Source organism: Thamnophis elegans, chromosome 13 (assembly GCF_009769535.1).
Source record: "Thamnophis elegans isolate rThaEle1 chromosome 13, rThaEle1.pri, whole genome shotgun sequence".
In the NCBI taxonomy this organism is placed as follows: domain Eukaryota; kingdom Metazoa; phylum Chordata; class Lepidosauria; order Squamata; family Colubridae; genus Thamnophis; species Thamnophis elegans.
Window position 1 is genome coordinate 1024918 of NC_045553.1, and position 25681 is coordinate 1050598.

The following is a 25681-nucleotide window of genomic DNA, read 5'->3' on the forward strand; positions in this document are numbered from 1 at the left end:
CAGCCTCGTGTCACCTCTCTGCTGGTCGAAACCAGCCAGAAGGGGCATGGGTCCAGTAAACAGATGGAGGCACTCATCGCTCCCATGGCCTTGTCCACTTCCTCAGGGGTGACAAATTCGAACTCATCCCAGAAAATCCGACTAAGACTAACCCTCGGCATCTCGGCTGCTACTGCCCAAGCGGAGTCCAGGTCTGTCCGAATCTGAGTGATTTTATCCGACAGAAACTGAACGAATTCCGTGGATGCAATAAGAGCGGAAAAATGTGTACATTTTGCCGCCCGTATCGCAACTAGGTAAGTCCTGATAAAAGGCTCTTAATAGTGCTCGATCAGATTCCAGCGTCGCTCTAGGCGTCTCTTTTGGTGCTTCATCTCCCGGAGTTCCTCAGTAAACCAAGGTGCCCTCCTGGATCCAGTGCCGCGGAGAGGCCTCAAAGGCGCAATCCGATCCAGTGCCTTAGCCGCCGCAACATTCCAGGCAGCGACCAAAGATTGTGGACAAGCTCCCTCTGAAATCCCACCGGGTCCATCAGGCGCAACCACTTAATCGGCTGCACCTCCCTGCAATGGGGGAGTAACATCCTGAAGTCAAGCCTTAGCAAGGAGTGATCTGACCATGACAAGGGCAAGGTCTCTATTCCCCTTAACTCAAGATCACATCTCCACTGCCGCGAGAGAAATACAAGGCCGAGCATGTGAGTTAGACCCTGAACTACTTGGGTCAAGTCCATGGTTGTCATGCAGGCCATGAACTCCTGTGCCCCATCTGAGTGTTCACCAGGAGACGGCAAATTAAAGTCCCCCAATACCAATAACCTGGGGAACTCGACCACCAACCTGGCTACTGCCTCTAGCAACACAGGCACCATAATCATGGCATCTCCCCTGCCAGGTAAGTATGAGTTGGGGTTGCACGGCTGCCTCGCTGCCCCTCCTCGCCTCTGCCCTCAAGCCCACGGTGACTATAGCTCAGCACCTTCCAGTCCTCCAGAACAGACATAATCATAATGTAATCATAGGGCAGACTTGCTGTTTGGGATCCAAGAAGGAAATTTGTCTTCTGCCCCCATCCTCTCACTCCTCCCAGGTTTGCTACCACAATGCTATGTTGCAGCTCATCTGCATATATACCTGCCCATTTAGCCTTGCTTTGTCTGCTGTCTGAGTTGCTAGGCAGCAGGAACAGAGACTCGTATCCTTTACTTTTTAACCTTCTGAACGCATTTTTTAAAGGTTTGGGTACAAAAGATGACCTGCCTGCACATTTAAAGGCTGTATATTATACTTTGGTGAAAATTTTCCTGCTGTATCAGAAGCTCCAGTCTATATGATGCCACCTTACTCAGAATTATACTACTTGGAATTAACCTTTGGAGACCAGATAAGATCTCAGCCCTGTTTCTCAACCTTGGGCACTTTAAACTGCACGGACTTTAATTCCCAGAGTTTAAGGCTGAGAAACATGCAAATTATTAAATTCACATGGCCGTTTTATCTGGGCTGGCAGATCATCTTACCTGTCTTGCTGCACAGGAGAAATCTTAGCTTGGACCTTACCGAGATGCAACTGAAACAGATTCTGAAAAAAATGAAAAAGCAAACTCAAATTAGTGTTACCTTCCAGTTCCTAACCAGGTAGCAAGTTTAATTCAGTATTTCTGTAATTTGTTTTCCACTCAAACAACATAGTTCTTTAACTTGAAAGAAAACTAAAGCAAAAAAAAAAAAAAAGAATCAGCTGATTATATGTAATTTGTATATGTAATATGTAAGAAATAAAAAGAAACTGTGCAAATGTCAAAAGAGAGCTAAAGAAAGTCATTTTGCTTGGCAGATTTATCCTAATAAAGGATTTTTCTTTCACTGTCGTGACCTGGGATCCAGGTGTGAATATGAAAGGTGGGGCTCACATACCCCCAACAGCTGGATCTCCTCTTACGGGAACAGTTTTCAACATGCAACATGAAACACTAGAGTAGCATCTGCATCCACCCTACAGAAATCTGAATGACCACGCGGCATCTCTGAATCTCCTGCTGAATTCAGTTGTCAAAAGTTATCACTTTGTCAAATACTTTTTTATTTTCCATTTTCATAACATACAATCACATGTATACTATTACATAGCCAGTATCCTATTGTATTAAGTAGTAATTACATCAGTTCCTCTTGTCATCAACACCCAGAAAGATAGAAACCCATTATTGGCTCTTCTGCTCTCCATACACCTCTTTCTTCTACCTCTCTCCTACCTCCTTTCTTCCCTCCATCATCCTTTCCTACTCTACTTCCCCTTCCTTTCTCCTTCTCCTCTCTCTTCATTCCACTCCTCCTTATCCTCATCTCCCCCCCTTATCCTCTCTCCTGTCCCTCTCTTCCCATCTTTCTTCTCCCTTCTGTTTCCCACTCTTCCTTTTATTGGTGTATTTCAGCTTCTGAGCAAACTCCATTCTATGTTGATGGTATTTATGCTTCCATATCAATATACTTAACATATCCTAGTTTTAAAGAAAAAATAAGAGAAAACAGTATACATGTGCAATCATAATACATTAAAATCTAACACCCCTCATCATATTCTTTATCTTAATCGTAAGCTATCTGGAATTTCTTAGTCCTGTATTTATTTTGTATATAATCAATCCATTTTTTCCCCAGTCTCGTTTATATCTCTCGTTTGAGTGGTGCTTAAGATATGCAGATATTTTAGCCATCTTTTAGTTATCACTTTGGAAGTATTGATCAGGGCCCATTTCTCATCAGGCTGTTCTATATTCTGTCCATTGAGCCCACTATTGGCCCAACCTGACAATTTGGGATAATCCATTGCAGATCCAAATTAAGAGTTGAAAATTTAGGAGTGGGTGGTTTTCATAAATATTGCTATTGTTTGGATATAAATAATAGAGTTGAGGGTATCACAGATCTTCAATTAAGAACCTTTGGGTTTTAAGTATTGGAAGGAGAACCAGAGCTGAGGAGATGCATCCTCAAATCAATAACTTTCATAAATAATAGTAATTATTGTCAAAGCTGAACGGATAACACTTCACATTTCCAAATTAGGAGTTAGTGGCTTTATTTATTATCAAAATTTATATGCCCCCCCCAATCCCGAAGGACTCCGTAAATATTTGGTAAATATTGCTATTAGTTGAATATTAATAATAATAATAATATTCCAAAGTTGAAGGGATCACTCCTCACAGACCCAAATTTAAGAGTCGGTGACCTTCACTGATCCCTGTTGGTTGAACACTTATAATATTATAATACTCAAAAGAGTTTTGAGGGGACAACCCCCCCTACCCCACAGCCACATTGGGGGAATAATGGCTTTTATAAATATTATTACTTTAATAATAATAAGTTGAATGCCCCACAATCTAATTTAAGAGCCGGTGGGTTTTATTGGTGACTGTTAGTTATAATTTTAATCAAAGTTGAGGGGACAAATTCCCCCCCCCCCCACACACACACACCATCCAAATTTGGGAATTGATGGCTTTCATAAATATTATTACTTTAATAATAATAATAATAAGTTGAACGCCTCACAATCAAATTTTAGAGTCGGTGGGCTTTATTGATGATTGTTAGTTATAATAATCAGAGTTGAGGGGACAAATCCCCCCCCCCACACACAAATTTTACCATCCAAATTTGGGAATTGATGGCTTTCATAAATATTATTATTTTAATAATAATAATAAGTTGAACGCCTCACAATCAAATCTAAGAGCCGGTGGGCTTTATTGGTGACTGTTAGTTATAATTTTAATCAGAGTTGAGGGGACAAACCCCCCCACCCCCCCCCACACACACCCCATCCAAATTTGGGAATTGATGGTTGTCATAGACACGGCTGTTACTTTAATAAATAATATTAATCATATCACGGAAATCAAAGCTGAGGCGATTCCCCCCCCCCAAAAGAGATCCACCCCCCCTCCCCGGAGTCTGGGGCCTTCAACGACCCCACAGCTGAGGGGATTCCTTCTCCTCCTCCCCAAAGACTCCAACGGAGGCCTCGAAGGCCGCAAAAGCCTGAGGGGGGGCGACTACTACGCGAGGCTGGCGGGCCAGAGCAGGCCCACCTCGCGGGGCCGTTGTGCCGGGCCGCTTTGCCTCTCTCTTTTTCTCTCTCTTTCGCCGGGCGGCGCGCCGCCTCCCGCCCGCCCTCGGCCCACCCCGCCAGGCGTCCGTGCGGGAGAGAGAGCGAGAGGGGAGAGCAGGCCCGGCGGTGGCGGCGGCGGCGGCGGCGGCTGCGCGCTGCGGTTCTGCGCTCTCATCATGGCGGCGGCGGCGGCAGCGGGTGCGCGGGGCCATGTGCAGGACCCGAACGACCGGCGCCTGCGGCCCATCTACGGTAGGCCCCTCCGCGCGCGCGCTTCCCGCCTTTCCCCTCACGCCGGGCCTGCTCGGGGGTGGGGGGGAGGAGGGGAAGGCCCCGTGGACGCCGCTCCGAGGGCCGCGCCTGGAGCCGGGACCTTTCCCGGGACGTTCCCCTCCCCGGTCTCCTCTGGGGGGGTGGGGGGGTGGGGGGAAGAGCAGGCCTCTCTCGTGGTGGGAGGGGGGGCTTTTCCTGAGGGGGGGTTGAGGGGGCATCGGGGTGCCATCTAGAGGGGCCTCCTCCCCTGCGACCCCCGCGGGATGGGGGCCCCCCTTTTAGGGCTTTGTTTTGCACGAGTGCGGGGGATGGAGGCGCCTTTAAAGGGCTTTGGGGAGGCCTCATCCTCCCCTCCCCACCCTCAGTGGCCTTAAATCGGCGGGGGTGAGCAAAAAAGCCTTGATTCTGGAGGGGAAGGAGAGAGGAAAAACCCCTTCCCCCAAAAAATCCCCAGTGTCTTTATTGGGAAAGATTTTGGGTGGAGGGGAGAACCTGGAAAGCTCGGTAAAGTTTTACCTGGGACAATCATGGAGAAACTCCCCCCCCCCCAAAAAGAAGGGAAGAGGGTTGAAGGTCCAGCAACACAATTCTATAAATAATTGTAATATAAATATAATTGTGTGTGTGTATGTATGTATGTATGTATGTATGTATGTATGTATGTATGTATTTAGTGTCAAATGCAACATATCATCTATCATCTATCTATCTATCCATTCTATCTACCTACCTACCTACCTATCTATCTATCATTGTGTATGTGTGTGTGTGTGTATGTATTTAGTGTCAAATGCAACATATATACCTATATACATATATATCATCTATCTATCATCTATCTATCATCTATCTATCTATCCATCCATTCTGTCTACCTTCTTATCTATCTATCATCTATCTATCTATCTATCATTGTGTGTGTGTGTCTGGGTATGTATGTGGGTATGTATGTATTTAGTGTCAAATGCAACACACACACACACACACACACACACACACACATATATATATATATATAATCTATCTACCTATATATCATCTATCTATCTATATATCCATTCTATCTACCTACTTATCTATTTATCTATCTATAATTGTGTGTGTATGTATGTATGTATGTATGTATGTATTTAGTGTCAAATGCAACATATCATCTATCATCTATCTATCTATCCATTCTATCTACCTACCTACCTACCTACCTACCTATCTATCTATCATTGTGTATGTGTGTGTGTGTATGTATTTAGTGTCAAATGCAACATATATACCTATATACATATATATCATCTATCTATCTATCCATCCATTCTGTCTACCTTCTTATCTATCTATCATCTATCTATCTATCTATCATTGTGTGTGTGTGTCTGGGTATGTATGTGGGTATGTATGTAGGTATGTATGTATGTATGTATTTAGTGTCAAATGCAACACACACACACACACACACACACACACATATATATAATCTATCTACCTATATATCATCTATCTATCTATATATCCATTCTATCTACCTACTTATCTATTTATCTATCTATAATTGTGTGTGTGTGTATGTATGTATGTATGTATGTATGTATTTAGTGTCAAATGCAACATATCATCTATCATCTATCTATCTATCCATTCTATCTACCTACCTACCTACCTACCTATCTATCTATCATTGTGTATGTGTGTGTGTGTATGTATTTAGTGTCAAATGCAACATATATACCTATATACATATATATCATCTATCTATCTATCCATCCATTCTGTCTACCTTCTTATCTATCTATCATCTATCTATCTATCTATCATTGTGTGTGTGTGTCTGGGTATGTATGTGGGTATGTATGTAGGTATGTATGTATGTATGTATTTAGTGTCAAATGCAACACACACACACACACACACACACACACACACACACACATATATATAATCTATCTACCTATATATCATCTATCTATCTATATATCCATTCTATCTACCTACTTATCTATTTATCTATCTATAATTGTGTGTGTGTGTGTGTGTGTATGTATGTATGTATGTATTTAGTGTCAAATGCAACACACATACACACATTATATAATCTATCTATATATCATCTATCTATCTATCCATTCTATCTACCTACTTATCTATCTATATCTATCTATATCTATCTATCTATCTATCTATCTATCTATCTATCTATCTATCTATCTATCTATCTATTCCAAGCCTTTGGGGAGCAGACCCCCCCACCCCTTTTTTTTGTGATGGACCTCATGTCCTCATGAAGTAGGGGGTGCAAAGGCTCCTTCTGAGCCCAGGCTACCAAAAGTGCTGATTTTAGTCCTATTAATATGCAGCGTGCTTAAAGGTGTTTTTTTTTTTTTTTTTTTTTTTTTGCTTTTCCACAGTTTTGTAGCCGCTCTCCAAAGAATGTGGTTTATTGTACCTTTTCAGCCAGCTATGATTTAGAAAGAAGGAGTCTGATACCACCGTAAAATGTTTGCCTTCTCTTTTTTTTATAGGCATGTTTATGTATTTGTACACACACACACACACAAACACACATCCTTCCCACCTTTTTCAGGGGTTGCTGGCCAAGTACAGAGTTGTTGGAGTTGGAGTGGGGAGGGAAAAAGGCAGAAAATCACCCGGGGGGGCTGATGAAGGAGTCCTACAGAAATTGAAATAGGGACCTCCGGGAACTTATATTAAATTTGCAGAAACAGGAATTGGTCTGAAGTTTAGCTTCTTGCAGGACTTCCTCTTGTGAGAACCTGCATTGAGCACCCTGGGGGTTAGATAGCTTTAAAACATAACTTTATAAGTTAGATGGTGACAAAGAAGTAAATACAAGGTGAAAAGTATTTTTTAAATATGTGTTTATTTTGCTCCACAAGAAACGGAAGAGTGAAAACAATTCAGGCTCTCTAGAGCAGTGGTCTTCAACCTTTGCAACTTTAAGACTTGTGGACTTCAACTCCCAGAGTTCCTCAGCCAGCTTTGCTGGCTGAGGAACTCTGGGAGTTGAAGTCCACAGGTCTTAAAGTTGCCAAGGTTGGAGACCACTGCTCTAGAGGACACGTAATTTGGTGCCTGGTTCTCCTAAGTGCCTTTCCCAAAGAACTGATTTTAAAGACTGACCTATAAATACAAGATTTCTGATATATCTCTTGATTGGGGATAGTTTGGTGAGATGCTGGAGCTGTTTTCACCATGCCTCCTGAAGGCCTCTTTTCTTACACGTGTGATCTTCCAATCCAGTCCAAGTATTAATTATTATTTTGCTTTAGGTTATGTATATCCCTCACGCTGTTCGACTTGATTGCTTCATATTTCACTTCTGTTGCGCGAGCCTCTGTCGCTGCTTCTCCCAATAAGCCGAAAGCTCATGAGGAGTGGTTTCTTTCATTCAGAGGCAGCAGCCGGGTTAATTTGTCTCTCCCCAGTACATGACTTTCCTTGCTTAAGAAAATGGCTTTGTACAGTATTGCACAATGCCACTTTTCTAGCTTTGTATTGACTAAAAATGGACAGGGTGATTTACAGTTTTGCATCGATCGATGAATGAGATAAAAAAAGGTAGTATTGGCAGGAGAGGCTCAACAAAGAGAGAGCCTAGCCTAAAATCAGTGTTGCCTAACTTGTCAGTTACAGAAAAAGGCTAGTTGGGAGGGGCGAGAAGCATTGCTTTGGGGCAGATCTGGGATTTTTTTTTCTGATAATGCAAACTTTCAAGGTACATATTTACAGGCCCAGCTATCCTGGCTGTTTCTGCCTTTCTCCTGAAAGTCTGTATTTTCAGAGTTTTGTCTCTACTCGGTTCTTTTCCACAAGAATTAGGTCAGAACTGCTTAATGTTACATTTGAAAAAACTGCCTGTGCTTCCTAAAAATAATATTTGAGCACTCAGTCTCTCTAACGGGAAAGTAGGTTTCTCAGCCATTTTTTAAAATGCGTAACATCATATGTACATATCAGATACGTTTCTAAATTGGAGATATGAACACCACAGTGTTGGACAAATTCTTCTATTGAAAGGCAATGCTGAAAGAGATTGGAAGCAATTTAGTAGTATTTTGAATAATATTTCAAAACAATGTTAGTGTTAATTGGTACGTGTCATGAAAACACATGTTTTTTTTTATATAACTACATTTACATTTAATGTAATGTAATGTCCCGGCAAGTTCTGATTTCATCTCATTTAATACCTTCTTTAATGAGAGCTAAGAGATTTTCCCTTGGCGTTAGTTTGCTTTTTGTTTTAATTTGTGGTATAGAAGCTTAATTAAACTTTGTTAACTTTCTCAAATCCAGTCTGGGAATCATACTTAATAATCAAGGACTTGAATTCACAGTTTTGAAGTAATTTGTTGCGGCTGACTCACATCTTTTTAATTCTCTGCTCCTTTGATATGGTGACAAAATATCCACAAAGTTCCCTTATTAAGAATCTCTTTTTGCATCTGTCATAGATGGGATTCATATTGTTTATGCTTCATGCTAGGTCATGAAAAAAGGCCGCCTTGGTTCCTCTTGGTTAGTCCATAGGAGCTTCTCCCGTGGGTTTGTTCAGTATGATAGATTGATGAGAAGTTATCAATAAAGGAGAAATCAGCCACGCTCAACAGAGCATCAAGGACCCCTCATAACTAGGAGTTCTCTTCCAGCAAGTCAGATTGGAAGCTGGACATTAAACACCTTCCATCTGTGGCTTGTGAAAGAATGAGTTAGGTTTAAAGATGTTGACCCTCATGTTAAGCAACCACCGAAGAGTCGCCAAATATTAGAGGAAGTCACTCATTTTTCACCAGAAACCAAGAGCTGCCACTCTCTTCTAATCCAAACAAGAAAACTTCTCCACGGAGAATAAGCTGTTCTCAGAAGGATGCCCTACTGATGTATTAGAGGGAGCCCATTGCGGTTACTTTGCCCATTACAACAGGGATGGGAATTGTAGTCCAGCTAACCTGGAAACCCTTGCCATGTGGGGGGGAGAGCTGATTCTCAACTTTACAGCCTGTGGTAATTCCCCTCTCCCTTCTTTTCTTTAGATTATCTTGATAACGGCAATAATAAAATGGCAATCCAGCAGGCAGACAAACTGCTAAAAAAACACAGAGATCTCCACTGTGCTAAGGTGAGCTCACCGTGAGTTTATTTTGTTGAGTTGTCTTTGTCTTAAATCTTGAATAAGCAAGGGCCAGAGTCTGCTTTCTGTCTGCCGCCTCCCTAGAAAGGGTTGGGCTGGGTGGGGCAGCCAGAGCTGCAGACTTTAAAGCTAAGCTTTGAAGTCCTCCTTTGTGGGGCAGTTTTTCCCCCCTCTGCAACATTGCCTTTGTCGCTCCTGTTTTTCCCCCTCTCCAGTGATGTTGGTCATAAGCTCTGGTTTGTCAAAGTAATTCTTCTTCAACGTATTTGTCCTCCTCCTCCGCATGGCTTAGCATCCTAAGGCAAATCGGAGTTGGTGTCCATCTTCTGAGATTTAACGTTTGACCCACCAGGACCATTTCTTATAAATAAATAAGAATATAAATAAAATGAACCTCGAACCTTCTTTGCTGATTATTCTCGAGATGGGATTTTCCATGAGCATCCTCCTCACTGACAGTTACCTCTTAAAATGTTCTTTCATCTGGACGCAGGTTCTGAAAGCAATTGGCCTGCAAAGAACTGGGAGGCAAGAGGAAGCGTTTACTTTGGCCCAAGAAGTAACAGCCCTTGAACCCACGGACGACAATTCCTTGCAGGCGTTGACAATCCTGTATCGAGAAATGCACCGGCGTACGTTTCCCAGCTACCCTGAGCCCTGTGGGGGTTTTTATTTCCATTTCAAACCACTCTGTCTCTGGGTTCTGATCCACTTGCATCTCATCAGCCCTTCTTCAATATATTGAAGAAAGGGTCGTCTCAGAAATCACCCCAGATCCTGTTTTGCCAAGATTTTAGTAATAACTCTTCATTCAAAGAAATATTTGAAAAGAAATATTTGAATATTTGCAAGCAGAACTAATTTCTGAATTAAGTTGTTGTTTTGCTCGCTTGTGGCAGGATTTCCTAATATTTATCATAATGCCAAACGTCTAAAAGCCAGGGAACCATTTTATGGCTCCAAAATATTCTGGGGAATTAAAGTGTGGTTAAACATGATCCCTCAAACTGCCAGCTGAGAGTAGGTATTGCAGTCCTCCGGGGGGTGGTTGGGGGTCACGGATGCCAAGCCCCGGTGCCCCCCTCCCCAAGAAGAGACTTGTCTCAAGGTGCCAGATCTTTCAGCCCTGTTCCAATAAGGAAGGGGGGGCTCTTAAGTCTTCACCCGCCTACTTTTAATGCTTAGAATATCTGCTTTCAGCCGAGCTGGTCACGAAACTCTACGAGGCGGCTGTGAAGAAAGTTCCCAGCAGTGAGGAATATCATTCCCATCTCTTCATGGCTTACGCGAGAGTCGGAGAATATAAGAAGATGCAGCAGGTACTTGCCCACATCATAGGCAGGTTTCTTCCTCAGGGAAGGAAGAGGCTTCCCTCCTCCAAGGAGACCCAGGCGACTTCTTCACACGTCCCTCATGAAATGCCAAATTTCACCTCTTTCAGCCGGAGGGAATTGCTGAGCAGACCTTTGGAAGGGAATTTATTTGACATCAGGGAGTGTCAGGTTACGGGAGAGTTTTGGTTGCTGTTTCCTGTTCCCTCTCAAAGCAAGTGCCTAAAGTGGCAGTTAGGGCCAGGCCGGAGAAAGACAGAAGAGAGTGGTGGTGGCAGCTCCTGCCCATCTAGGTTGTGATCCTCCAGTCCAGAACATTAACAGAAGGGAGCCTCTTGTCATTCCTTCCCTTCCTGTCAGCAAACACTTTGGAACTGTGCAAAGGCTCTCCTTAGAGGCCATTCTAGCTTTTGTGACAGTCTCTTGTCATCTGGATTTGTGTTTTCTTCTTTTCCAGGCTGGAATGGCCCTTTACAAGATTGTCCCTAAAAACCCATACTATTTTTGGTCCGTGATGAGTTTAATAATGCAGGTAGGTGTCCACCTTTCAGGGGGAGAGTAAATTGTCTTTGGAATTGGTTCGCTTTCCAATTGAAATATGGGGAAATGCTAGGGAGACGCTAGACATAGATTCTATATGTCGCAAGCACAGGCTGTAATACAGCGGCACAGCCTTTCTTAACTTGGTGTCTTCCAGATATACAGGGAGCATGTGGTTAGGGTTGTAGGTTAAGAGTGGGCTACGTTAAATCCTGTCTTCATAGTGCAATTTGATCAACAAATTAGATGAGAACATGCTGTGAAATGATAACATTTCTCTACTGGGAAATGCAAGGGTCTCCTGCAGACTCCTAAATTCTCATTTGAGTCATACAGAAGCAGAGATGGTGAGTGCTACCTGCAGCCCGTTCTGGGGTAAAGAAAAGGGAAAAAAAACTTCATTATGCTTTCCTCTCCCTCCTTCCCTCCCTCCCTTTGAACATCTGAATTCTGGAACTGGTGTTTGGGATTCATATGTTAGTTGAGGATTTACAAGGAATCCTTTGAGAAAGGGGTGAAATCTGACAATTGGCTGTTGCGTGAAGCAGTCAGGACAGCCGAATGGCCATGCGCACTGCCATACACAGGGTGGCCCATTTCTTCTTACCAAGTTGCTGCTCAGCCTCAGTGGATCTATCTGGTGCCTGTCACTGCTCTTCTGGAATAATGAGCATAAAACCGCAGCCGGTTGTCTGATCATTCTTCTCATTGGGTCGGAGGGTTTCACCCAAAACTAATGTTTTGCATTGGGCCTGTGGTGAATTGGAAAGAGGGGTGCGATTCGCCTTGCTTGCTTTGGCTCCTCTAGAGAAAACTTAGGGACCAGCGGTGTTTATGTTAGCCAGACGGCGGGCTGGTTCTCTATATGGCAGTTCTATGTGTTTTTTTCTTGCAGTCAATATCTGCGCAGGATGAAAAGCTCTCAAAAACCATGTTTTTACCCCTAGCTGAAAGGATGGTAGAAAAAATGGTGAAAGAAGATAAAATCGAAGCTGAAGCAGAAGTAAGACTTTTTTCCCCCCAATTCTAGGAGGAGGGCCTTCTCGGTGGTAGCCCCGACCCTATGGAACGATCTCCCCATGGAGATTCGTACCCTCACCACCCTCCAGACCTTCCGCACAGCCCTTAGAACCTGGCTGTCCCGACAGGCCTGGGGTTAAAGATATTGACCCCACCCGAATTGTATGAATGTTGTGCTTTTAACGATGTATTGTTTTATGTGTTTAACATGGTTTGTCCTCCCTCCCCCTGAACTGTGAGCCGCCCTGAGTCCCCCCAGGGAAAAGGGCGGCATACAAATAAAATTATCTATCTATCTATCTATCTATCTATCTATCTATCTATCTATCTATCTATCTATCTATCTATCTATCTATCTATTTAAGCTCAACATCCGTGGCCATAAAATGATTTCGGTTTATGGCACAATTTATTAGTCCAAGAAATATCTCTCCGCTTCTTAAAGATAAATTAGTGGAGTTAATGGTGGCAAGTTATTCTCTCTCTCTCCTCTTGACGTATCTCTTCCTCTTGCTGTCCACTTCACTAGGTGGAACTTTACTACATGATCCTAGAACGCTTGGAAAAATACCAAGAAGCTCTGGATGTTGTGAGAGGAAAATTGGGAGGTAAGATTTTCCGGTGCCTTTGTGAAAGAGATGTAATCTGACACGCACAAAGGGTTGCCTGCAGTTCAGTGTTGCCTCGATTTGCAAAGCGATGTGCTTTTATCATGGCCTCATCTACAAACGTGTCTCCTCTCTGTGCCAGATATTTTGCATCTCTGGTTATATAATACAAGGCGGTTTTGAAATTAAACCCCAGGAAACTTTTCCCTGGCTCCCTACGGTCCAATTGTTGCGGGATGAAAGGGGGACTTTGTTTCCGAAATCGACATGTTCCTTAATGTGAATTTTCATTTTGGGGTGTGTGTGTCTGTGTGTGTATTATATTTAGACAAGTTAACCAGCGCGCTCCAGAGCAGAGAAAACAAGTGCATGGAGATGTACAGGAAGCTGGGCAAGTGGCCAGAGTGCAACGCGCTCTCCAGAAAACTTCTGCTGAAAAAGTAAGAAGGAAATGTAGGCTTGGCCTCTGGGCCCTACCTTGGGCAGCCCCTTGGCATCCTTTGGGCTGCCGTGGTGTTTGCCAGGCTAGTAAAAACATTAGATGGCCCCCCAAGAGGAATCTTTCCTTTTTGCTCTTCACTTGGGACATTTCCATCCCCCCCCCCCTTTTCAATTCCACGTGGAGGCGTCTGTTTTTATTATCCAGAACTGCTTAGCTTCACCTTTCTTGTTCTTTGAACCGCCACCCAATCCAGGGCCTTGTTCACAACCAACCTTTTCCCTAACTTACCTTCGCCATTTCAAAGGCTCCCTCACCTGCACGCATCATTAATCCGCACATTTTTATTTTTGTGACATTCAGACGAGCCGTAACGCTGCGTTCTCCGCGGCCAATTGAAGGTGGGGGAGACACTTTGGTCTCCCTTCCAGGGAACGGTTTCGATTTCCTTCCCTGATTGCTCCCAAAAGAGACAGCTAGAGAGGAGGGGTCCTCCACTGCCCTTCAGCTTTTTTTTTCTTTCTTTCCTTGGCTTTTTCCTGTTTCAGCCCAGATGACTGGCAGTTCTACATGATCTACTTCGATTCCCTCTTTCAACTGATCGGCATGGCTTGGACGCCCCCAGCTGAAGGAGAGCAGTGAGTACTCTCCTCTTGGGGGGGCTTTGAGAATCTTCAATATAAAGGGAAAGGAGGAAACAAATTCATCCCTGGAACTAACGCATGGCAGGAGATTGGGGAGGGGGGGCGTGAGAAATGGAGCGGAGGTGCTGAATCTCACGGCCCTCCTTGTGCTCAGCTCTCTGGAAGGAGACGTCCATCACAGCACAGAGCAGGCAGTCGCCTTCATAGAACAGAGGCTGATCCACGAGTCCAACAGCGCCCGCCCGCTTCGGGGACCATACCTGGCCCAGCTGGAGCTGATCAGCCGTCTGCGGCACAGAGGCTGCCCTGAAGAACAGAAACTGGGTAAGGGCGGCTGCAGGGATGCCGGAATGAGCCTCTTGGGGGTGGGGGGGGGGGCGCAAGGGGGGGAGACGGGGGTCAGGGGATTGCAGCAGCTGATGTAAACCCTGCACAAGAATTGCAGGCATCCACTGGTCACTGGGGAGACTGTTGTAAACCTTGGGAGTTTTCCTAGAGGTGGATAAACATGTAAAGGCTGAGTTGCGGGGGGGGGGGGGGGGCAAGGCGTGCTATCGCATTCCCTGTGCAGCTCCTCGGTGCTCAAAAGGAGAATAAAACCTGAATGAATCACGGCTTGCTTCTGTAGCTTGACTGTTTGTTTTAAGGAGAGGAATGATTGAGCCAGGGTGAGGGAGTTCCTGGGCTGTACCTTTAATGCCACGTATGTGAAGGTGCTTGCGTTGTTCTTCCTCGCCGCCCATTTTTCTTCTTTCAGGTGGTTGGTTGGTTTTGCAAGGGAAGGGTTCCTTCAGTAGGTAGATCCTAAACTGGCCTTCTTCAAACTTGGCAACTTTAAGATGGGTGGACTTCAAGTCCCAGAATCCCCCAGCCAGTTTGGTGAATAACTCGACTTCTGAGCGATTTTCTCGGCCTTTACTGGCTATTTCCCATATCAAGAGACCTCATGAATGGTTCCACCACAAAACCGCGTTCGACTAAAGCGCGCTCGACGAAACCGCGTAGCTGACGTCATCACAGGGCGACAACAGCGCGGAGACAGAAGCACGCTGTAAACGCTAAACCTAAAATTAACCCCTAAACCTAACCCCCCTAAACCTAACCCTTAACCTAACCCTAAACCTAATCCTAACCCTTAACCTAACCCTAAACCTAATCCTAAACGTAAACCTAATCCTTAACCTAGCCCTAACCCTTAACCTAACCCTAACCCTTACCTTAAGTTGAATTGGCTTGCTTTCAAAGCGCTATTTAAAGCGCCCTTCTTTCTCCGCGCTGGCTGTTGTCGCCCTGCTGATGACGTCAGCGACGCGGTGTAATCGGGCGCGCTTTAGTCGGGCGCGGTTTTGTCGTGCCACGCTCATGAATTTTAGGACACTTTTACAATCCAAAACCCGACTCTGCCACTTTTCAGTAGCCGATTCTTCCTTTCTCAGGCAACCCGGAAGAACTCATGTTCCAGTATTTCAAGATGTTTGGGGACAAACCTTGCTGCTTTACAGATCTCAAGGTGTTCGTCGACCTCCTCCCGCCAACGCAATACACAAAGGTAGCCCTCGCTGGCAACTCCCGCCTCCTGCAGCCTGGAACTCCTGACCGGCCGTGTTTGACGGGTCCCTCTCCTTTCCTTGGCAGTTCATCAACCAGTTATTGGGGGTCATCCCGCTTTCTGTCCCGTCGGAAGGCAGGCTTGCGCTCCCAGCTAATATCAAAGCTTTGCAACAACACCTGTGCGTGATGCAGCTGACACGGTTGCTTGGACTCTTCCACACCATGGACGAGACGGCTCAGAAACTGGCAGCCGTCCAGGACTTGATGCTGCGTTATCGGCATGGATTGGATTTTGGTGAGGAGACCGTCGGGGCCTCTTGGCCATTCGCGGAGTCTGTCCTCGCCCACCTGCCTTGGCCGGTCGGGTTTAAACCTTCGTCTGAGGAGGCCTGGAGCATCACTGAGCCCCTTGGCGAGTTCTTTAGCCCTGCTGGTTAAATCTGGTCACTGTTAACGTTTCGACTTTGGAGAATTAGAAAGTTAGCATTTTAAGTAAAACCTGCAAGAAATGTTAAATAGCATTTCATCAAACTAGCTCATGTTTGAAAGCGTAAAATAGAATAGAATAGAATTTTATTATTTGTATGCCACCCTTCTCCGGGAGGACTCAGGGCGGCGAACAATTCAAACGGAGGAAAAGGGGAACATAAAAACGAAATACAAATAATAAAAATAAGCAACAGTCGCACAACCATGCATGTCGAGAGGGGAGGGAACTCATCACCCCCAGGCCTGCCGGCAAAGCCAGGTTTTGACGGCTTTTCGGAAGGCCTGGAGAGAGGTGAGGGTCCGAATCCCTGCGGGGAGTTCATTCCAGAGGGCCGGAGCTGCCACAGAGAAGGCCCTCCCCCGGGTAGTAGCCAGATGGCATTGGCTGGTCGCCGGAACCCGGAGAAGGCCGACCCTGTGAGATCTAATGGGTCTGTGGGAGGTAATTGGCAGCAGGCGGTCTCTCAAGTACCCAGATCCAATACCATGAAGGGCTTTATAAGTTACGACTAGCACCTTGAAGCGTATCCGGAGACCGATTGGTAACCAGTGCAGCTCGCGGAGGATAGGTGTTACGTGGGTGAACCGAGGTGTACCCACAATCGCTCGCGCGGCCGCGTTCTGGACGAGTTGAAGTCTCCGAATGCTCTTCAAGGGCTGCCCCATGTAGAGAAAAATGTTCTGTTTTCTGGCTTTATCCTCCCCCCCTCTCCCCCCCAGGAAAATCCTGTTTGAAAACGGAGCTACAGTTTTCAGATTACTACTGCTTGCTTGCTGTCCATTTGCTGCTTGACCTCTGGCTGGAAGCAGGTATGTCATTGCGACACCTGTCTGTGATCAGAAATGACCTTGGAAGGGGGGGGGCATGGCTTGCTTCGTTTATTAACAGCAATAAAATTTGGTGGGTCAAGAAGTTGCTACGGTGATGCGTGGCATGGAAAAGTTAGAAAAACGTTCTGTTCTTCACGTGAGACTAGATCGAACCTGTTACCTGCTAAAGCAGCAGAAGGATCGGAGTTTGGGGTCTCCTTTACACGCTGGATCTTGGCATTTCTTCCCCCATTATGAACGCAATGCAGCTTTGAAGGGGGACGAGGCAAATTTGTCCGACAGACGAGTTCGCTTCACGTACCTCCAGAGCCCCTTCCTTGCCTTCTCGCCTCGCGTGCGGCTTCACACCTATGTTTTTGCCCTCTTTCTTTCCCCCCCTCCCCCTCCAGGTGAGGAATCGGCCGTCTGGCAGTGCTTGACTCTGCTCGAGGAAGGCCTGACCGCCAGCCCTTCCAACGCCCAGTTCAAACTGCTGCTCATCCGAATCTACTGCATGCTGGGGGCCTTTGAGCCGGTGGTGGAGCTCTACTCTAGCCTGGATGCCAAGCACATTCAACACGATACCATTGGGTGGGTAACTGGCCTCCCTTCCTGGGGGTGGGGGGGGCCTTTGTGGAGCTGCTGTCTTGGGCAGAGAAGGGGGCCGTCTGCCTGGCCCCTCCTCCATTCGCCAGAGGTTGGGAAAGGGTCCTGGGGGTGGGGGTGTCTCGGGGCAAGGAGAGGGGTCGCTGTGCCCATTTGCAGGATGGACTTTTATGAAGTTCCTGGAGCAACCTCCGATTTTAGCTCCTTCCTTGAGTGTTTCTAGATATAAATAAAGACTTCATCATCCAGGCAAAAAGTATCTTTAAAAAAGGGTCCATTTTGGCAACTGGACCAAAGTTTATTAAACCGAGACGATTCGTAACTTCTTCAGTCAAAAGGAAAATCTTGGTCAGGCATAAAACGGAGTCAGAGAGCCGTTGAAATGTACTAGCTCTCTTGGCATACCGATTGCAGGGCATTCCCCCCACCCACCCACCCACCCCCCAGAAACCAACAACAGCAGTGGCCTGGGTTTCGCTTGGGGTAATAATGGGAAGTACCCAAAGCTAAACTCACTCAGCTGGGAAAGCTGAGCTGGTTTTTTCATGCTTTGTGAGTATCGTTTGTTGATTTGTTGGTTTGCTTTGCTTCTGCATTGCAGATACCTGCTGACCCGCTATGCCACAGCTTTTGGCCACTATGCTGCTGCCTCTCAATCCTGCAACTTTGCCCTCAGGTTTTTCCACTCCAACCAGAAAGATGTAAGTGTGGGAACAGGAGAGGAAGTCTCCACTTCTCCTCCTCTTCAGAGACCGTGTGCAAAGCCCTTCGAAGCAGAGCCAGCTCTTCCCACCGTCCCTCTCCCTTTGCCCGGCCTCCCGTAGATACTCAGAGCCCCGTAGGAGAAGCAGAAAGGAGGGGGAGGAGGAATGGACTTGGGTTGGGTCGATATCGGCATGAGTTAACCAATGATTTCTGAACCTCCAAGCCCTTGGCCAGACTTCCTCAGCTGCTCTTCTGTCAGCCCCACGAGGTTCAGTTCAGGGATGGTAGCAGTGCTTCCTTCCTCCTCCCCCCCTCCCCACAATTGCTCGTGAAAGCAGCTTCCAAGGCTGAACCTAAACCCAAACTCGTGAAAGTTTGTGCAAATCTCAAGAGTGAAGGCTGCACAAGTGTTGCTTCCCCTCCCGCGAGGATTGGGACGAGCCTTTTGAACACCCCCCCACTAGTCAGACATTATACAGAAATCAACCCCCCTTGGGCTGTCGTCAAGCCTTGAGGCCCTCCTGCGTTGTCTTTGCAGACCTCAGAATACATCATTCAGGCCTATAAATACGGTGCGTTTGAGAAGATCCCAGAGTTCATTGCTTTCCGGAACAGGCTGAACGCCTCCCTTCATTTTGCACAAGTCCGCACAGAACGGATGTTGCTAGATCTCCTCCTGGAAGCCAATATGTGAGTCCAGAGAAACATCTGAAACTCTGCCGGGGCTTTTCCTGGGAAACTGGTGTCGGGTGTGAGTAGCAGCGATAGACGCTGCGTAAAAACGGGAGGAGGATTCCTAGCAGCGCTTTTAATAACCTTGAGTCAAGGCCAAGCAGGGTTCCCTTTCTCTATCTAGGGAGCCGACAGCACCCTGAAAATGGTCCTCTGACCAGTTCTGCATGCCTCACTGGGGGCGTGTGGCGTATTGGCAGAGAGAGCAAAGCTTTTGATGAAAACAAAACCCGTCACCTGACGTGTTTTTCCTTGCAGTTGGGGGACTTTCAGTGGCCCCATTGAAAACAAAACCCCAAAACCCTGAACAAAGCTGAGCCAACCCTTGTAAGTGCCTAACCCAGCATATTTCTGTTCGGTTCCTCATGAACCAGATCAACAAGTTTGGAAGAAAGTATTAAATCCATGGGCCTAAGTCTGGAAGAGGACGACATTCCCTGGAAAGACCTGCGGGATAACAGAGACCTCACCGTCCTATTCAACTGGGACCCGAAAGAGAAGTAAGCAGAAAAGTTTACGTAGGACGGTAGAAGTTTTATATGATCTGAAGGGAGACGGGAATATATCCAGGGGCAGTATGTTGGTTTTTATTCTGCCACCTGGAATAAATAGATCACCCTGGATTATAATAGATCCAGTTAAGTATAAGATCCAGAGCCTCATTCAGAAGGCAGTTCTTTACTTCAGATTTCACCCAGGAACCTATTAGGGTGTAAGAGCCGAGGTGGGGCAGTGGGTAGAGTGCAGTACTGCAGGCCACTTCAGCTGACTGCTAGCTGCAGTTTGGCGGTTCAAATCTCACCGGCTCAGGGTTGACTCAGCCTTCCATCCTTCCGAGGTGGGTAAAATGAGGACCCGGATTGTTGTTGGAGGCGATATGCTGACTCTGTAAACCGCTTAGAGAGGGCTGAAAGCCCTATGAAGCAGTATATAAGTCTAACTGCTATTGCTATTTCCAGAACAGTCCAGACAAAGTCTGCTCTGGATCATTTGCATAATGAGCCAAAAGAATTGACAAACGCAAGAATGCAAATGGTATACATTACATCCGATTGGATTCAATTTAATTTTCCTCCCCCAGATTTTAACAAAGGATCTGTTAAAATAAGATTCTACTGTAGTTTGTGGATGGAAGGGACGACCCCTCCCTTCACAAATGTTGCTGAGTTAGATTTCCAAGTTTCTGGAGATAGGGGTAAAAAAAATAAAAATAGGCAGCTTTGTGCCTATAGGTTTCTGGATCTAAATTCTCCCTCTCTCTCAGGAATATTTCAGAAGAGCACAGAAAATACTCCTTGGAGGAAGAGACCACCTGGTTGCGGATTCGGTCCCTGACATTACGGTTAATAAGCGGGCTGCCAGCTCTTGGCCACAGCAGCCAGCCAAAGAACTCAGAAAAAACCACCGAGAATGGCGTTTCCTCCAAGATCGACACGGTCCGGACTCTCCTGCGGCAGCTGGACGATACAGTGAGATCGGGGAAGTGGTTCCTACAGAAAAATATTCAGGTACAAGTCAGGGAAAGAATGCTGATTTTTTATTTTTTTTAAATAGACCGATTGCAATAACACGAATTGGGTTAGATCACAAATAAGATTGTCTTTTTTGTTTGTGTGGAAAGTACGTGACATGCCGTGTCTTCCTTTCCACAGTATCCGGTCCTCGGCCCCCCTCCTTCACGGATGGCCAGCTTCTTTGACAGTGGGAGCTGCCAGTCCCAAATCAGCTTGTTTTATCTAGTTAGTGAAATTTATGAATTAGATACCAATGGCTTAGGTAAGCCCTCCAACTTCCTTCAATTTGGGGCTGAAGGGAGAGAGTGGGAAATAAGGATTAGTCCCCATAGTAGCCAACCTTTGGCAACTTTAACCTGGCTGGCTGGGGAATTCTGGGAGTTGAAGTCCCACAACTTTTACAACGGAGTTGTGCCACAGTTGCATTTTCCTTTTGCTTCCCCCCCCCCCGCCTTCATCTGTGTATTTAACGATAAGCCTCTTCCGATTGGATAAACGATTGGATCCCTTATTTATTTGCAGAAGATTCCACGGCGATTCAAGAGCGGATAGGAAACTGTTTCAAATCATTACTGGAGCAACTAACAGGTATGCCCGCTTTGCCAATAAGTCCCCAAGAATTCTGACTTGCTTCAGACCTGACAAACCTGCTTCCTTACTTGTGGGCTTGCTTTGGGGTGCGAAGAGAAGGGATGGGTGTGGCTTTGCAAAAGACTTAAATATTCACAAGCCGTTTTTCTCCCCTATTTCTCTCCCTCCTTCTTTCCTTAAGATCAGGTCAATAAATGCAAAGGTGATTTGTTGGAAATCCGGGAGGGCAGCTTCAAAACCCATCCACATATTTTAGAAAACCTGGTCTTCTTTGTGGAGGTGAGTGTGGGCGGTCGGAGCCACCCAGCCTGCCTTGACTGCAAAAGGCAGCCATGCCCCTAAAGCACCTCCCCCACCCTGCTTCTCCCCGCAGACCATCTCTATCGTCTTGTGGGTCTGCAGTTACTCAGATGCCGTCCTCCGGCCCTGGAAGTCAAGCCTGCAGAAGAAGAAAAAGAAGAAAAAAGAGAGCAGTGTAGCCATGGTAGGCCAGGCTATGATGCCCCTTCCTCTTCCTCCCTCTCCCCCCCAAAGCCACAGCTTGACTCCTGATTCCTGATTATTGAGAGCAACTCCTTTATATGGTTCATTAAACAACGGAGGACAGGCCAAGGATGGCCTTTTACATTTCCCCCTCTCGCCCATCTCTGTAGCCTCCAGTCTTCACCAGCTTCCAAGATTACGTCTCTGGACTCCAGACCCTCACTTCCAACGTGATAGATCACCTCAGAGGGCTTGAAATTAATTTAACTGCACTTAAACTTGAAGAGCTGTACATAGACAATAATTCACTCTTGCAGGTAAGAAATAGTACGCAGCTTTTAAATGAGTGCTCTCCGCTCTCTTGTAGCCGGAATTTGTCTTGTTCTTTCTGTTCATTTCTCAACCCTGCCTTTTTGCTCAAAATGTTTCTTGTACGTGGAGAAACTCGCAGCTGGCATTCCAGGTCTGAAGTCCCTAGAAGACGACTAGCTCAAATACTTCGGCTGGTCCAACTCCGTACACCCTTAAGCTGTTTTCTTCGTTTCTCTTCTTAGAAACTCAAAAGGCGCTGTAATGTAAATTTATCATTACTTAGAATAAGTCACGAGTCCGTCCGATCGGGTTGAATTGAATTGAATTGAATTTATTATATTTCTATGCCGCCCTTTTCCCCAAAGGGGACTCAGGGCAGCTCACAACCCAAGTCAAGGGGTGGGGGGTACAAATAAGGAATAAAAAAGACGAACAGAACAATACCACAATTAAAAGCACACAACAACCATACCATTCAAGGGGGGACAAAAGCTTTTTAGCCCCAGGCCTGTCGGAACAGCCAGGTTTTAAGGGCTTTGCGGAAGGCCTGGAGGGTGGTGAGGGTTCGAATCTCCACGGGGAGCTCGTTCCAGAGGGTCGGAGCAGCCACAGAGAAGGCTCTCCTCCGGGTAGTCGCCAGTTGGTATTGGCCGGCGGATGGAATTCGGAGGAGGCCTAATCTGTGGGATCTAATCGGTCTGTTGGAGGTAATTGGCAGCAGGCGGTCTCTCCAGGTCCAATACCATGAATACCAGAACTCCCCGGTTCTGATTGTCTTACCTGCCTTTTTCTTTCACCCAGGAAGAAAAGAAGTTTACAAAGACTGCGCTAGGGAAAGTCCAGAGTAGTTACCAGCACGCGGTTCAAGAAATTGGGGAGCTGCTGAAAAAGAGACTCGATTCAATAAAAAGCCTAAAGGTTTGATGACCTGCCTCCTTGGGGCGGAAAGCCAGAGGGAAGGCGTTGGCCTCCAGTGAGCAACATCTGACATCCCTTCTGTGTTAAAATCTGGAACTTCCTCATAAATGCATGAAGGACTTTGATCACAAACTTTTTTTTATGTATTAAAAAAAAGATATATTCAAGCCGATTAAATTATTGTACATTAAAAGAATGGAAACAGGGACCCTCCACGGACAGGGTTAGACCACTTTTTATACAGCGAATGCTGGCTGGGGAATTCTGGGAGTTGAAGTCCGGACATCTTCAAGTGGCCAAGGTTGAGAAACACTGTCCTAAGCATTGCTTAGGCTCTTCCTCCTCCTGCCACAGGCAAGTAAATCTGACTGTTGAACGATTTAGGCTGCAATAGGATCTTTTATTCTCCTTTTATGTATGCAACTTCCCTTTCAGCCGTTCGAATTGGTTGGAAAGAGGACCAGCGTCGGTTCCAGCATCAAACCTCCTTTTCTCGTAGGTGTCGGAGAACAGTGCTCTCAGTTAAAGCCTCCTCCTCCTCCTCCAGTTGTTTACAAGAAAATGGGTTTAGAAATGCAACTGGAGCTAGAATTCCATAGGAATCAGGTAGAAGATTATCGATGTAAGTGGTAGCAAAAAAACAACACCACCACCTTAATTGAATTGAATTTATTATATTTCTATGCCGCCCTTTTCCCCGAAGGGGACTCAGTTGTTGTTATTTTAAAGTCTGGAGCTGTGTGCGGTGGTGCCTTGATGTTTCTTCCACTTTCAAAGTTGCATGTCAAAACAGGCTGGCTTAGTTGAGCTGAACCCCAGTTTTTTTCGTATTTCTCTTCATTTCAAAGCGCTGCCGAATCCCTTCTGATGCGTACGAAGTGGATTTTGGATGGGACCCAAGAATGGAGGATAAGAAACTCTTAACCGCTTTCAAATCCTCCCACCCTCCTCGCATTGGGAACAGAATTTGGGAGCGACTTCCAAAATACCTGTTGAGCCACGGGTTTTTTTTCAGCATTTTGACATTCAGAGCTGTTGGATGAAAAAATAAAAAGGACTTGCACTCCTGCACGGCCAGTCTTGGTTACTGACAAGAAATTGGCCTGTGGCTGTGCACATATTAGCAGGTTTCACTGTTCTGTGAGATCATTAAGACGCCGTTTTCTGAGTTACTTCAGAGGATTGGTTGGTTACCATTGTATTTTTTTTAAAAAATCAGTGGGGACTAAAAAACCAGGGGATGTGCTCCTGTTTCTTCCTAAACAATGATCAATTGCCAGATTGAAAGGAAGGAAGCCTCTTGAATGTAGACTTTATGCCCAGGAAGATAAGCAGGTAGCATCAGTCAGGTAAGCAAAGTAACCCAACCGTATGGATTACTTTCTCATTAGCCAGGATCCAGATTTCGAAGGAGCGGCTTTGGTGGGTGTTCAGCCTGGTTTATTGCTGTCTGCCAGCACATCCAGCTTGTTGGTGTCTTCTCCATGCCCACCCTCACTTGCCCCCGGAGAGGGTCTCACCTGTTCTAGAGGCAGCCCTACCTGCCCCGTGAGAAATATGGAGCTTTACCTGAACCTGCTGTGGACGTATCCTGCCAAGAGATACCACGCAGCAAAGGTGATTTCTGTACAAAAACATGACTCCTGCAGGCTTGTTATATCGTCTTGGGAAAAAGAAGGGCGGAAGAAATATGTAGAAGCACTATTTTTTCCAATGCAATAATTTCTAGAAAGATATTTCGGAGCTTCTGTTGAGAAGCAACTTAAAAAGATTTTTAAAGGATGGTTTAAGGAAGGATGGGAATCTCCACCGTCAGTTCTGCATATAAGTTTTTTCTGGTAGGCAGCTTGGTTCAAAATGCCCGTTTTGAAAACGTAATGGTGGCTAAAATAGCCTTGCGAAAGCCTTCAGAGCAGCTCACGATTCTTGGGGTTTTAAGGTTTTTTTCCCCTCCCCAAACCATTTTTTTTTCCACCCGAAAAGTATTCCAAAGAATATTGACTGTTCATGCCATCCTCTAAGAAATCCTTCACTCTTGAGATCGCCTTTTTAAACGACGTTTCTCATTTGATCAAGTAGTAGGGGATGCCGTAATCTCAAAAAGAGTTACGCAAATTACTTGTGTGTGTGTTTCAATTGTTAAAACCTTTTAACCAGAGCTTTGTTTTCTTAGGATTTCCTTTTGTTGCAGAGAAACAAAAGTGCTGGTGTTTTTCCCTTTTGCACAAAATTGTGTGGAATTCCAAATTTGTGACATGATGATTTTGTCCAAGGCTTGTGGAAGTGGGTCAACGCACTTGGCGGGGGGGGGGGGGGGGAGATATTTAAAAAGAGCTAAAAGCTTGAGAATAATGCTTGACTCAGGGCTCCTTCTGTGGCAACTTCTAGGAGTGAAAACCTTTGGGTTGTATTTTCTGTAAGCTCCTTTCGAGGAAGAAGGACATCCGTGCAAACTGTGTTCATCACCCTTCCAGCTTTGGAAGTTTAGGGTTTATCATTTTATTTTTTTTAAAATCATTTTCTTACTATTTAGAAATTGAATTTATATTTGAAATTCTGATAATTGAATCACGGGGGTTTGTTTTGCCTCTTTTTTTGAGCTATAAAAGGAGAGAGGTATCCGGCTGCCGATTCTAATCGCGCTTATTTTGATTTGCTGTATTTTTTAATTTGTGACTTAATGTATAACACCTCAACCCACCAACAGAAACCTAAAAGGATAAAAACTGCTTATTAACAATCTGCTGTATAAACTGAATGGGTTTATAATTTATAAAAAAAAAACAAAAAACCTCAAGTTTCTTTATAACCAACTTTTTCTGTGCCTTTTTTTGTTTCTTTCGGACCGGGAAG

General features: G+C 45.5%; 1 protein-coding gene across 2 annotated transcripts; it reads left to right on the forward strand.

Moving 5' to 3' along the window:
• The first annotated feature begins 4237 nt into the window (after positions 1-4237).
• Positions 4238-25159, forward strand: NAA25 (N-alpha-acetyltransferase 25, NatB auxiliary subunit). 2 transcript variants are annotated; one of them, XM_032229293.1, is made up of 24 exons: positions 4238-4371; positions 9438-9523; positions 10029-10167; positions 10736-10854; positions 11324-11398; positions 12302-12409; positions 12956-13034; positions 13363-13474; positions 14022-14111; positions 14272-14441; positions 15554-15666; positions 15753-15963; positions 16878-16967; positions 17378-17558; positions 18175-18274; positions 18817-18968; positions 19385-19510; positions 20275-20518; positions 20663-20786; positions 21047-21112; positions 21297-21394; positions 21489-21599; positions 21769-21915; positions 22712-25159. In XM_032229293.1, the coding sequence occupies exons 1-24, from the start codon at positions 4296-4298 to the stop codon at positions 22832-22834; spliced, it is 2940 nt and encodes a 979-aa protein (XP_032085184.1). In that variant the 5' UTR covers positions 4238-4295; the 3' UTR covers positions 22835-25159. The 2 variants fall into 2 exon arrangements, with proteins under 2 accessions (XP_032085184.1, XP_032085185.1); XM_032229294.1 differs by lacking the exons at positions 4238-4371; positions 9438-9523; positions 10029-10167; positions 10736-10854 and having other exon boundaries at positions 11321-11398; positions 12354-12409.
• The last annotated feature ends 522 nt before the right edge of the window (positions 25160-25681 follow it).

Coding starts and splice junctions, on each gene's coding strand:
- NAA25 (XM_032229293.1), top strand. CDS start 4,296: ATGGCGGCGGCGGCGGCAGCGGGTGCGCGGGGCCATGTGCAGGACCCG. Junction 15,667..15,752: donor CGCCAACGCAATACACAAAG/GTAGCCCTCGCT, acceptor TTTCCTTGGCAG/TTCATCAACCAGTTATTGGG. Junction 21,916..22,711: donor ACAATAATTCACTCTTGCAG/GTAAGAAATAGT, acceptor TCTTTCACCCAG/GAAGAAAAGAAGTTTACAAA.